We start from the raw sequence: 14,401 nt of genomic DNA on the forward strand, positions 1-14,401 counted from the left end.
GTCAATCAGTAGGGATCATTTTACGCCGATGTACCCATAGCCAATCAAATGCAGATGCTTTCAGTATTATTCAAATATAATATTTAAATGATTCCGTGGCCAACTAGCACTCTTACACACAATTAAATTTCTCGTAAACAATGCTAATTTTTTTTAGCTAATCCTATGCTAAAGCATTGGTGGCGACGTTCAGTCCGGCCCTCTAAAAATGACTCCATGGTAGTTCCACATTTCATCAGCGGTTGCCACTATAATGTTTTTAGTAAGATCTCTATTGTCTTAGCTCACTACTAATATGAATTACACAATTAAATGATTAAAGATTTAGATTTCAGTATTCATACTATCAGTTTGTGCCATCTGAAAAATAAACTGTTAGCTACCATTTGTTGATGTATAAATGTCTAAATGCAATATTAATTTAATTTTATTTATTAAAGGTGTACAAAAGTAGTGACAAGCTACAAATAGCTGTTATTGGAGGCCTTCATCATGACCAACCCAGTGGTAGAGAGATTTCTGTTAGACTTTTAAGGCATCTTGTCGAAGGCATGTATGAACTTTATGATTTTTTTTTTGTTTATTTTTTATAGATATCTCTTTACTATATCTCTTTGTTTGAAATAGAAATTTTATGTAAATATTTTATATCTGGTTTGCTACTGTACATTATATAGTAATTTACTTAAATAAATGAACCAGATAAATATTTTACATCTGGTTCATTTATTTATGTAAACATTTTATTTGTGTCTGGTTAAGTCTAACCGAATTGTGTGTGAAAAATCTAAAACCTGAGATAAGTTGAAAATAAACTGTGTATTGTGTTATTAAAGGAACTGTGCTGCAATTTTTAGCAGTATAGCCAGAGATGTTCTGAAATAAGTTAAAATGAATATTTAACTGAAAAGTTTGTATTTCTGAGGAAATTATTTGCGGGTTTATATTTTGTGTGTAATGTCTTTAATATTATATAAAGTTTTAAGTTTACATTGTAAACCCTGGAAAATACTTGAAAAATATGTGATTAGGAACAGTGAATGTCCAGTAACTGTCAAGATCAATGAAACCTGTGTATAACAATACTGTCTATAATAATAAACCTGTCTGTAGCGATATTTTCCTTGGTCCTAGCAAAATGTCAGCATAAATAATCAAACTGTCTGTAACAATATTTTTTTAGGTCATAACAGTATCGTTGTACACAGGTTTTACTGTATAGATTATTTCAAAGTTTATCAAGATAACTGAAACTGTTGTATTAAATCATTGAATAATAATTTGGGTGCTTGGTATAAATGTTGGTTATTTTTACATTTTTTAAAACAGTTTTATGTTCTGGAATTTTTAGGCTACAAAGCAGGTGATGAAATTATCAAAAATCTTCTGGAAAATGCAGCTCTTCACATTATTCCTGCTGTGGACACCCGATCTCATTCAGTCAAATTTTCATCGAAAGATATTGATTCCGAATTAGACTATGGTGATAAATTTGGAGAAGATTTTTCTGGTGTGTTTGGTCCTGTGGAGGGTTTGAAGAACAATTTGCTTTCATATCACTATTCAACCTTAATTAGTATTGAAGGAAATGGACTGGAGTTAAGGTACTTGGCCGTCCTTAAAATGTTCTTCTAGCTGCAATCTCTACTCTTTCCCCATTGTTTGTCAATGTGATGTTCTCTTATAAAAATTAAAATGATAATAATAATAGTAATAATAGTTTTAAAAAGAAAACGATAAGGGAAAATTCAGAATTGCAAATAAAATATTTGCACAGGTTAAGAAAAAATATAATTAGATATTAATAAGAAAAGCTTTTTATCTATTCTTGTTTCAAAAGTGGCAAACTATTTCAATTATTATCTCAAAAACTTTAAAAAACATAGCAGAGCTAAAATTTCAAAAGTAAGAATTTTAACTTTTAAAGTTAAATAAAACTGAAATTTATTTTGAATTTCTTAAAATTTTCATTAAGTGCATTGAAAATTCAGGGCAAGGATTATTATAATAACATTTGTTTTCATTATTTAATTATAAATTGGTTGTTTTAACTGTTATCATAAGAATTTATGTTAAAAGAGGAAAAATAAATCCATCTATCAACTATCCAAGTTTGATGTAAGAATGGAGGCTTTCACGGCTGGTGTCAATAATGTTGTAAGATTCTGGGCTATTGTGCTGTGATCTGAGTGTTGTTACTCCAAACGTTTCGACCGCATCTGCGGCGGCCATCTTCAGTGTTAGCGTGGTCGAAGCTTCCAGGGAAGCGACTTCCTTTTCAACTGATGCAGATATCGAAGTGGGCCTCCCTTTGTTCTGGGCCAAGATTGGCTGATGAACGTCGTTCATCCTTGTTTCTGGTTGGCTGAAACTTGAGTGCTCTTCATTCTGGTTGGGTATCGCCTACTGAGCGTCCGTCACTGTTTCTGGTTGGCTAGTAATATCTCTCGGGATAATCCGTCTAAGTGCAGCATGCCAGAGTTTGTTGATCTTAATTCCTTCTTTCTGTTTGTTAAAATTGTTTCATTGTTAAATAATAACCTTTTTTATGTTTATAACTTAGAGATAAAACTTTTTGAAACCAGAGCTTATTCAACAGGCAGCCATAAATGGTTTTAAACTATATTAAGTAAATAAAAATTTAATGTGGTTAGTTAATGTAATAGTGTGCAACTTTTAGCCAAAATATTCATATCAATCCATTTTCTTTTTTTTTTGTTATTTTTGCAAAATATATTGATAGAGACTGCATGCATATTACATAGCTGCCAAGTGCTCCGTTTTTCCCGGAGTTTCTCCGATTTTTATTGCGTACTCCGAAAATCCGATTTTTTCCAAAAAAACTCCGTTTTTTTTTTTTTTTTTTGACTTTGCTTGTACACTTTTCGATTTTTGAGGAAAAAGAAGAAATTTCTCTATCCTCGAAGGCAGGAATTGTGCACAAACTCAACAAAAGAGAAGACAATTTGATGCTTTGGAAGCTTAGTGTCAGGATAAACACTGAGGGGGAGCGTCGATTGGAGATCGTCGTTTTTTCATCGAGCATTTCAGCTACGTGTAAAACGTAGCCGCCATGTTTGGTCATTCACAAGATGGAAGTTAGTAGACGATGCTTAAGCGCCTTCGTTTTCAAAGACAAAGCAGAATTGGGTGTTTCTTTTAACTGCAAACTAATGAAAAAAGCAAAATGTGCTGCAAAATGTTTTTTTTTTTTTGGTTATTTTAAATAATTTTATTGAGAAATATAAAAACAGTTATACCATTTAAAATTTCATTTTATCCTTATTGCTTTGGGCACGAATGTGCTAAAAATTCGCAATTAAATTGTAGTTTCATGGGGATTTTTTATTTTTAAATTATTTTCATGCAATAAATTCAAAATTTTATATTTGAATTTTTGACTTAGTCGCCATTTTTGGTCATTTGCAAGATTTTAGTACACAAGACTCTTAAGCGGCCAAGTTTTCAAAATCGGAATTAGATGTTTATTGCAATGAATTGAAAATAATACAAAATGGGCTGTTTTTTTTCTCCGGAAAATTCTACATTTTTTTCTTGAAAAATGCAAAATTTTTTCTCCAGAATATTATTTTATCCTCATTGGTTTAGACTCTAATATGCTAAAAACTCGCTATTTCGTCTAAATTTTAGTTTTTTAAGGGTCATTAATTATTTATAATTGCTTTTCATGCAATAAATTCAAAATTTTATATTTGAATTTTTTGACTTAGTCGCCATATTTGGTCATTTGCGAGATTTTAGTACACAAGACTCTTAAGTGGCCAAGTTTTCAAAATCGGATTTAGTTGTTTATTGCAATGCAAAATATTGAAAATAATGCAAAATAAACTTTTTTTTCTTTTTTCGGAAAATTCTAAATTTTTTTTCTTGAAAAATTCAAAATTTTTTCTTCAGAATATTATTTTATCCTCATTGGTTTAGACTCTAGTGATAAAAACTTGCTATTTCGTCTAAATTTTAGTTTTTTAAGGCTAAATAATTATTTATAATTACTTTTAATGCAACAAACTCAAAAATCTATTGTATTGAATTTTTCGCGTTGTTGCCATGTTTGGTCATTTGCAACATGAAGTAGACAAGACTATTAATAGCCTAAGATCCCGAAAACAGAATTAGTTGTTTGTCTCAATGCAAACTATTAAAAATAACAAAAGGCAAAAAGTTATGTTTTTTACTTTCTTCTATATCTAATATATAGAAGAAAGTATTGGATTCGTGCAAATTTTCGAATTTCGAATTTTGACGGATTCGAACGTTTTGAGGTGTATTGAGTCCATTTCGACTATTTTTGGAAAATGTCTGTCTGTGTGTGTATGTGTGTCACGTCTGTGTGTGACCAGTTTTTTGTGGCCGCTCTACAGCAAAAACTACCGCATAAAATCAAACGAAATTTGGTACACATATGTGCCGCTATGTGAACTTGTGCCCATTGGTTTTTGGCGTGAATTCCTCCAAGGGGGGTGGAACAATGGGACGTTTTTTGAGTTGCGCGTGCTTGCTATTCCTCAGGAAGTAACTGGCGGAATCAAACAAAATTTGGTCCATATGTTGCCAGTAACAGGAACAGGTGCTGATTCAATTTTGGTGTCAATAACTCAAACGGGGGCTGAGCTATAGAACGTTTTTTGTCGTCAATTGTGACTGCTGTATCTCAAGAAATAATGAACGGAATGAAAGAAAAATTTATCAGCAAGTAGCCCTTAGGGGGTATAAGAGCTGATTTTATTTTAGTGTCAACAGCTAAAAAGGGGATAGCGCAATCGCCCGTTCTTTTTTTCTATTGTGAGTGCCCTATCTCAAGAAGTAATGCTACGTTCTGGTTGAAATTTGGAATATATGTGAATCCATATGTAAACAGGCTTTGGTTCAATTTTGACGCCAATCGCTGCATGAGGTGTTGATTTTTTTTTCGAATAAAAATAGCTTTATTAATGCAACAATAAGAAAGATAAATCGTAATAGATTGTCGTCTGCATATTTCTCGTGATTTTAATTGTATGGAAATGATCGGAAATATTATCTCAATGATTTAAAATTTTTAACTGTTGCCATCTTATGTTTGTTAACAAATAAAATATTTGTAATTAATTCAAGCAAGGCTTTTAAAATAACTTTCAAATTTCACTCTTTGCTTTGCTTTTGCAATAATTCAGACATTGGGATGGTCGTCAAGTTTTTGCATGTGTAATTTTGTTTTTGTTGGGAATATTTCTTCCTCGTCAAGCATGGGGAGGGATCAGAAAAAAAAAGAAAAATATAGAAGAAAGTTTCGTGATGGCCACAACATACTAGTTTTTAAAATAATTTTCTTGAAGGGGAAATTTTATCTATTTGATCCTCATTGCCTTGTAGGCTTTGCTATAAACTAAAACTATTTCATCTAAATTGAAGGTTCCTGCTGACTTCTCATTTATTTATTTTTTAATTTTTATTATTATTATTTTTTTTAAATAAATCAGAAACCTATTTTAACTTAAATTTTCCATGTGCAAAAAAAGTATTGAATATCTCTCTTTAAATCCTATTCATCTATTATTTTTTTGGGAAGTTGTAAAAACTGCCTCCCCCACTCCAGATTATATTTCAAAACTTGGCGATATTGGTGACCACTAAGTTTTTGGAGTCTAGTGGCCACTTTCAAAATTTCAGAGTTTTGACCTTTACTATGAAGTTGCTTTACTTCCAAGTATAAGAAATAATTGTGTTTTTTAATCTTCAATATGTTCTTATGTATGTAGGATATGTATACAAGCATATTTTTAAAAAAAAGATTGCAGTTTTATTAAATCAAACAGTAATCATGTTTTTTTTTTAAACTTTTCAATATGTATCTATGTAATGTTGCTTTTTTAATGTAAAATAATTTTGTTTTAAACTTGGTTGTAGTTTTGTTGAAAATCTAACATGAAAATTCAGAAAAGCATTTAAAAAGTGCTTAGAATTTATGGAAACTTATGGTACAGAAGGAAGGTTTAGCGCAGGCCACAATTTCATGCTCCTATTTTAACCCTCAGTGCTCCTATTTTTTCCCTTAAGTGCTCCTATTTTTTGTATCTTGAGGTTGGCAGCTATGATATTACATTGCTTATAGAATAAGGAATTATATATAACAAAAAAAAAATTAAGCCATAACTCCTATTTGTTTTAACAAGCATATGATTTGTGACTGTTAATCTTAGTTTATAAGTTTTTATACAAGTTATAGTGGGTATTTATATTGAGGTACAAAATTATACATCATCTTTGGACTTGGGTTATATTCTTAGGACTCTGTAAATATTGTGATCTGTGTCTGACATAGAAAAATTTTCAAATTAACAATTGCTACTTTTTTTGTGTTATTTCAGTTTTCCTCAAGCTGTTGCTGAAAGTGATAATGTCGAAGATTCACTGACTTTTAAACATCTATCTAGAGAATATATTGTTCACCACCCAGTACTCTCCAAATCAGCCATGTGCGGGGATAAAAATGAATCTATAACAGTCTATCATGGTCCTAATTCCCTTCTGGATTATGCTTACTCAAATCACGGAACTGTTGCAGTATGATTGATAATTTTTATTATATTATACTGTCATTTTTACTATGCAAAAGGATATATTTTATGAGATGAAAGTTATCATAATTTATGTGATGATAATTCATTCAGAAATACTTTTTTAAACAAATACTATGTTTGCCTTTGTGGGGGTAGGTAACCAACAAATAACAATGAAAATTTGCTCAAGCAGATAAAACAGCACACAAAATGAGCTTATGGATAATAGGATAAGCTCTTTTTTCCTTTTTTTTTTCTTCACTTAAAAATGGTTCATTGTTCTACCATGATCAAAATTGTACATAAAAAGAAAGTAAACATTTTCAAACGACTTATTTATACTTGAGATAGGCAATGTCATTCTGTTTAATGATTCATTCATTAGAGGATGGTTCCTTTCTTTCACCTGTACATTGAACTTTTTCATTCGAACGACTTCACCAAGCCTGGATTTAGGTACAAGCTAAGCAAGCTATAGCTTAGGGCCCCCACTTTGTTAGGGGCCCGAATACCGAAAATTAGCACGATTCTTTCAAAAAAAAAGTACTCGAAAAAATAAATTTTATTTTCTTAGTGCTTGAAAACCTTGAAAATTGGGAAAAGTGTGGCTGCAAACCACAAATAGAAGGAGGTAGGGGGAAGGCATGCCAATATATGTCAAATTCAGCTCCTTGCTGCGTCCTGCAGCGAAAATGTAAAAACCATGGTTCTCATGTTTATGAAACATATTACGAATTTTTGTGACTTACAATGTTTCATATCTTGCTATTTATATAATTCCGAATGCAGTATTTTGGAAATTCTTTTGTTATCGCTTGCTTTTATCTCGCTTCTTCTACATATTGTCAATCTGTTTAGCACGGGAAAATAAAAATACCCTACCTCTATTCCTTTTTGTTTTCTGCCCCACTTGCAACTGAAAAAAAATTGTCATAAAAAATCTAGTTTTTTTTTTCTTTTTAATTTAAACTAGCTGTTTCTTACAAAGTTAGAACAGGACTGTAAAAATTTACACTTGAGTACTAAAATATCAGAGACAGGAAAGTACAAATGAAGTGCGTTAAATAATTTTAATTGTTTTAGTATCCTTGAAAATAATTAGATAAGTCTTTGAAAATCCTAAGCAAAGTGAGATCCAATTTTATTTTTTACTAGTGGTACACGCACGGCTTTGTCCGCAGTAGAAAATTAAAAGGTCATCTGGTTCGCCTGTATATTTACAAATAATGGATGATGAATTTCTCACAAATTTGCTATGTTAATTTGCTCGCCCATGTTACAGTTCCACGTTATGATAATTTGGTAATTTGCACGTCCATGTTATGACAATTTGCTCGGTAAAATGTTCTTCAAATTAGACTAGAAAAAGAACAAAATCAAATTTTCAAAAACTCGCTTTGAGGTGCTCACCCCTATGCTAAAAACTAATTTTGTGCCAAATTTCATTAAAATCGGCCAAACGGTCTAGGCGCTATGCATGTAACAGACATACAGAGATCAAGACATACAGACTTTCAGCTTTATCATTATTAAAGATCAAGTGCATAAATTATGAATTGTTCAAATGGGCCATATGTTACTCTCTTGTTACCTATTTTCTAAATCTGTACACCATTTCTTTAAAGCATTTTTTACTATGGATCATTTCATATTTAGTTCATTTTTGTATTTGTCGGTGGGTTGGATGGGTGATTAAAAACTAGTTATATCGAAAGCCAGTGTGAGCAAGTAACAATGCCATTGTCTTTTCTCTTGCCGTGCTCTTTCTCTCTGTCAGCTGCTGTCATTGATTTGTTGAATCAAAAACAATTATTGTATATTATATTAATTTGCGAAACAATATATTGTTTTAAAGAAAGTTTTGTTTTGCCTATTTGTGTCCTGATATTTTTGCAGTTCCAATTACATCTTATAAGGCTTCAAAATGCAGAATTTCATATATCTATTTTTCAAAAATTCCTCCGGGGGAGATTGGGGATACGGGGGGGGGGGGGGCACCTAAAGGGGAGTCCTGGGTTACTCTCTTCATACTGTTCCCCTCTGAAAGTCAATCCAAAAAAGTACATCAGGAAAAACATATTAAAGAACTATCAGAAAAGTAAAAGTATTGCTGTATTTATCAAGGAAAAAAGACTAGCATAGTAAAGGGAAAGAAAATAAAAAATTGCCTCTTACACCACCAAGAGAAACATTGTACAAACTACAAAAGGAGCCCCATATCTGAAATAGCTTAGGGCCCCGTTAAGTCTAAATCCGGCCCTGGTCGGCATAAAGAGCCTAGTGCCCTTTGCAACTGAGCTCTCTGCGAAAGTTACTCGAGTACATTGGAAATGTTTCATTGGATTTAAAAATTGCTAGTTGCCATTTTAAAGTTTAGAGTGCTAATTCTCAATTTTAATTGAAGGGTTACTTTTTTATTTTAAAATTGTGTAATAGGTTTTTTAGTATGTTATTGGTTTCCAGGATCTTTAAGCTGATAATTCTGTACATTCATATGTGTCCCTTTTATATTTTTGTATAATTTGTATACTATGTTAGCTTAATTGACTTGCTTATAATTTTATATATATTTATGACACCAATTATTACTAGATTGCTGCGCATATTAGCTGCTGTAATAGTCCAGAACCCAAAGAATTACCATCTCTATGGGCTAATAATCTTCAATCAATGCTTTCTCTCCTGAAGGCTGCAGCACAAGGTAAAATCTGAACTTTTTTTGACATTTTACATAACAAATTGGTTTAGAATGCACCTTTTTCTCTTAGATATGTCAGCGACTATTTGTCTGTATTGATTTGTTTTTTCACTGCAATGTAATATGTCAATGGGGATGCTTCCTTCAGTCAAAAGTATTACTTTTAGTCACTGAAATTGGTAAAATAAGACTTTGACTCAGAAAATACTTGTATTTTCTCCGCATTTAATTTTTAATTACCTTTTTAAAATGTCTGATTTTTGAACCAAAATGTTTTATTGTGTGATGTCACAAGTGATGAAAGCCATCTTGAAATGGAGCGTGTGGTTGTCTTATCTGGCAAGATATCTCATTTGAATGTTTTTTCCCCCCTATTAGCGGGATGAGAATTATTGGTTGAATAAAATATTCATTTAGCAAAGTTTGGCAGTGTCCTGAAGCTTTATTATGGTAACCCTAGTGATTTGCTCTATTGTAACGTTAACAGCGAAAATGAAAATAACGGATGAATGTCATTTAACATTTTTTTTAAGAGAGAAAAATAAGTCAAAATTAAGAAATAAAAGGAACTTACCCCATGTTTTTGACCATGCTCTTTCAGAAAAAAAATATTTTTAAAAATGGGAAACAACCCAATTATTTGCATTTGTTTTAATCTTAGTTTTTTAGACTATTCAATTTTTTTTTTCCAGAAAATAATGCAAAAATGTATAAGTGGAATGTATTTTAAAAGCTTCACAAGTTTGAAAGTGAAATAGTTGAAATACTTTAAACTAGTTCATGTGATGTATATTTTGAGACGCACTTGTCATCGCGTTTCTGGAACATTAAATCTCTCATCCTCTCGGAAATATTTGAATACCATCATTGATGTTGTTAGAGGAAAATTATTAGACTGTGCTTTAACGACTCCGACCTCCATAGTGTGTTGAAAAGGATTATTAAATTCCTAAAAAATAAAAATATTGGCACGCTCAAAATGTCCGTAGCGACAACAGGGGATCTTCCGCGGAAGGCTGCTCCTAGAGTCCTGTGACGTAAGCTCGCTCAGAAGAGCGCACCTTTGCGCGTAGGTTTTTTAAAAATTCATTAAAAATCAGTCATGTTGTTTTAAAATTCGGCGATGATGAGTTTTTGAATTTTGAGGGTCAATTAACAATATACAATAGTCAAAATAGGAATATTTAATAGGGCGCAACTTCTTTATTTGTGTTAATGATGTTGACTACATCATTTATTTTTTATTCAAAAAAACGAAAACTCACTCTTATGGTTCACACATGCGTACCTGTACGCACTCATGACAATGAATAAAAGAAAGAAGTTAAAGGCACAGAATGTTTCCAATAGAAATCTTTACTAATAATAAAGCTGAAAGTCTCTCTGTCTGTCAGGATCTCTGTAATGCGCATAGCGCCTAGACCGTTCGGCCGATTTTCATGAAATTTGGCACAAAGTTAGTTTGTAGCATGGGGGTGTGCACCTTGAAGTGATTTTTCTAAAATTCGATGTGGTTCTTTTTCTATTCCAATTATAAGAACAAAACTATCATAAGATGGACGAGTAAATTACGAAAGTATCATAACGTGGAACCGTAACTTGGGCAGAAGCCAATTGGCAAAATACGAAATTATCATAACGTGGAACCGTAACATGGGTACGAGCCAATTGGCAAGAAAATTCACCATACATTATTTGTAAATATACAGGCGAACCAAAAGACCTTTTAATTTTTCTACTATGGGCAAAGCCGTGCGGGTACCACTAGTGTAAAATAAAATTCAAATCCTGTTGATGCTAAACTGAATTAGTGATCTTTGTGTACTCATTGTGTACTTCGTGTTTCTTTCAGGTGTTTTTGGGCACATTAAAAATAGTGATGGACAACCTCTTACGAATGCTAATGTCAGGATTCTTCATAACAAGAGAATGATTCCAGTGCATGCAAAAACAGCATTTTTTGCAGTCACTTTAGCTCCAGGAACTTATACTTTTTTCTGTAAGTTTTATCTTAATATATAAAAATCTTCTGTGTGGACGTTTGTCACAATAAGGATTTTAAACGGCTGGACCGATTTTGATCAAATTTTTTGTGTGTAATTAAGGGTTGGCAAGCATGGTTTTGAAGCGCGATGGATCGAATCGGAAACGTTTTTGTTAATTAATTAATTAATTTAAACATTGAATGGTTATATCTCCCAAATGATTAATATTTATTTTAACCTATTGTTGAGCGAGAATTGAAATAAATATTTAATCCGTTGCCAAACGACAATAAGAAAGCCAGATCTGCTTTTTGTAATGAAATTTCCTTCTGTGATATGTCAATTGAGAACGTAGAGAGAGAGAGAGAGTAAAGCCTCTTCATTTCTTGGAAGCAACGAATTTAGGTCCTGTGATATATTTTAAAGTAAAGTACTGGAAGGTTCACGCAAAACGTGTGTTCTGTCGTCGTAGTTGTACCATGTGACCAAATCGGTGCTTCAGGTTTTCCTAACCAAATGATCAGAAAGTACCGTACCCAGCAACATTTGTTTCTTGGCTCAAATCCATCTGAATTTTGGCACCAATGTCAAGAATACTTTAAGGTTTATCAAACTAATCAGTGCATTATTAAAGGAAAAGATGATCTAATTTAAAGACGAAACAAATTTTATTTTCATCCAGATAAATTACAACAGGGTAGTTCTGTACACAAAAGATACGTGCAGTGGAAGATCTTTATCTTTGCTGGAAAGAACATAATAGGCAAGAAATGAAGTTTTAAAAGTTTTCGTTCAATAGATCGGACCGCTAATCGGTCAGAGTTAGTTTCGCTCACTGATCGGCTGGATTACAGTAACATGGTGGCTTGGCGACTTTGGCTATAAACAATAGAGTTGCGTGATCATTTGTTTACATTTTAAAACTACTGTTAATGTAATTTATTGCATTTTTTTCCCGCGAAATATTTCAAACTTCAAAGAATTGCTTGTTGTTTTTAAAGAGTGTTTAGTCATAGTTGAAGAATTTGTGCATTTTACATCGGGAGGCAGGGGGGGGGGGGCGGAGGAATGAGTGATTTTTGCTCATTCAGAGAACTGTTTTTACCTTTATCATTTTTTTAAATGATACCCTTTCGATTGTTTTATTCTTTTTCATATGGGGGATGCTGCAGCGGGATTTTCCTTTTGTTCTAGATGGTTAGTTAGTATTTTACATTTAATATCTGAGGACGCTTTTTATCCTTCGAGATGGCTGAAGGAGCAAATCATCAAGTATGGGAGAAAGAATATAGTTAATAAAACAACTGCTCAGTGGGCATTAGATAAATCAAGTTGTGATAAATATACGCATTCTGACATCAAGCAGCTTAAAACATTTTCTTTTTACTTATTTTTTTTCAACAAAACGGTTCAAACACTTGACAGTTTATTGAAATTTTTTAACTTTTCAATTTACAAAGTTTGAACAGAACAACATCTGTCGGGTCCTCTAGTTAAAACTATATTTCTTATGCATTTCAGTGATAATAATGCAATGATCTTAGTATGTCAAATAATGTTTGCTAAGCACTGTTTCAAATCATCCTTTGTGTGTAGAAATATTGATGATTGAGTTTAACTAAAATTGTTCGAGTACTGAAAAGTCACAGAATGAAATTTGTTAGTTTTTTCAAAAAAAAAAAAAAAAAAAAAGAAAAAGGAAAGATCAATTAATTTTTTCATGTTATGCTAAACATATTGAATTTCGATGTAATAATTCCTAACATTAACATTTTTGTTTTTCAGTCTCCTGTGCTGGATACGAAACTGCCACAAGTCAGATTACTTTAAGTGAAGGCGATGTCTTAAAACATGATATTGTTTTGGATACAGTAATTACAGATATTCGATCTCATGATTATGTTTCAATGTTTGACAGTTTAAAGCATTTGCACCAACAGCACACAAAAATAACAAATTTATTTAGGTATGGAAGGAAATAAACGTAATAGTTTTCTTCTTTAAAAAAAATATTTCTTCAATTTCAAAAAAATTTCCCAATAAATTAAATTTTAAAAAATATATATATAAGGTGAAATTTTACAAACATTATTACTTATGTTATTGCTTTTTTTTATAGTTTCAATTTTTAGTACTTATTTTTTGTGAAAAAGATGTAAATTTTTTTAGAATTTTATCATATTTCAAATAACAATAATAGCAATGATAACATTGTTAAATCATATTTTTGGCAGAGAGAAGCAAAGGGATGTATGTTTTTTTTCAGGTACAGTCAACGCTCTTTAGTGCGACCTCCCGTTACTGCGACCTCTCCTTTATAACGACCGATGTATGAAGTCCCATTTTCTATTCCATACATGCAATGGTATTTTAATGTCCGTTAGAACCTCCAAACTGAATCATTCATTTCAATATGACGTCCAAAATAATGTTTCAACATGTTTGTACTCTCAAGACCATCTATTCAAAAACAAATAATTAAAAATTTTATGTTTCTAAAGATAAAAAAAACTCCATTGGAAGGAGGTTTTTGATGATGAAAGCGTTATTACCTATAATAGACATTGATTTTTTTTTTAGAAAAAGTCAAAAAAGCGGGAAGCTTCTACAATATATCTAAATAAGAGGAGAAACTGATATTTGAAAAACTATCTCAAACGGAACAAGATCACACCATGATTTCTAAATTAAAAGTATCTGATGACTTCACCAGTGCATAAAACGGGTCAGTAAAAGTCAGTTAAAGTCGGTATTTTAAAAATTGGTCAGTATAAGTCAATTGTTGCAGAATTTAGTCAGTTTTTTAGCAAGTTTACCAAATAATTAATTTTAAGATAATATTCCCCTTCAATTTTGTTTTCATTTTTCTGATAAACTTTTAAAAAAAAAAGCAATAAATTGTAAATACAGCAGCGCAATTTTACCAACCTGGTAGTCTGTTTTACTTAATAAAAATCTTTGCTATTCTTTTATTGGACTGGAACCATCTAGTTTTATAGAAAACCTAGCATTGGTCAGTATTTAGTCAGTATTGGTCAGTATTTTATAAATTTTGGTCAGTAAAGTCAGTATTTTTGACACTCCAAACAGTTTTACCCCCTACTTCATTTGTTTTCAGGGTTTTGTATTGTTCAATGCATTCTTTCAAGCTATGTTTA

The 14,401-nt window shown here is 31.7% G+C and overlaps 1 protein-coding gene across 1 annotated transcript in view; it reads left to right on the forward strand.

Annotated features, from left to right (window-relative positions):
* Positions 1–14,401, forward strand: part of LOC129223868 (carboxypeptidase D-like) — a 69,701-nt gene that overhangs the window by 35,328 nt on the left and 19,972 nt on the right. The window contains exons 11-16 of the mRNA XM_054858233.1: positions 441–549; positions 1,352–1,604; positions 6,369–6,564; positions 9,153–9,261; positions 11,111–11,257; positions 13,029–13,209. Coding sequence (XP_054714208.1) covers positions 441–549; positions 1,352–1,604; positions 6,369–6,564; positions 9,153–9,261; positions 11,111–11,257; positions 13,029–13,209 — 995 coding nt within the window. The remainder of the gene's footprint in view (positions 1–440; positions 550–1,351; positions 1,605–6,368; positions 6,565–9,152; positions 9,262–11,110; positions 11,258–13,028; positions 13,210–14,401) is intronic.

The sequence above is a fragment of the Uloborus diversus genome, chromosome 6 (genome assembly GCF_026930045.1).
Source record: "Uloborus diversus isolate 005 chromosome 6, Udiv.v.3.1, whole genome shotgun sequence".
Lineage (NCBI taxonomy): Eukaryota > Metazoa > Arthropoda > Arachnida > Araneae > Uloboridae > Uloborus > Uloborus diversus.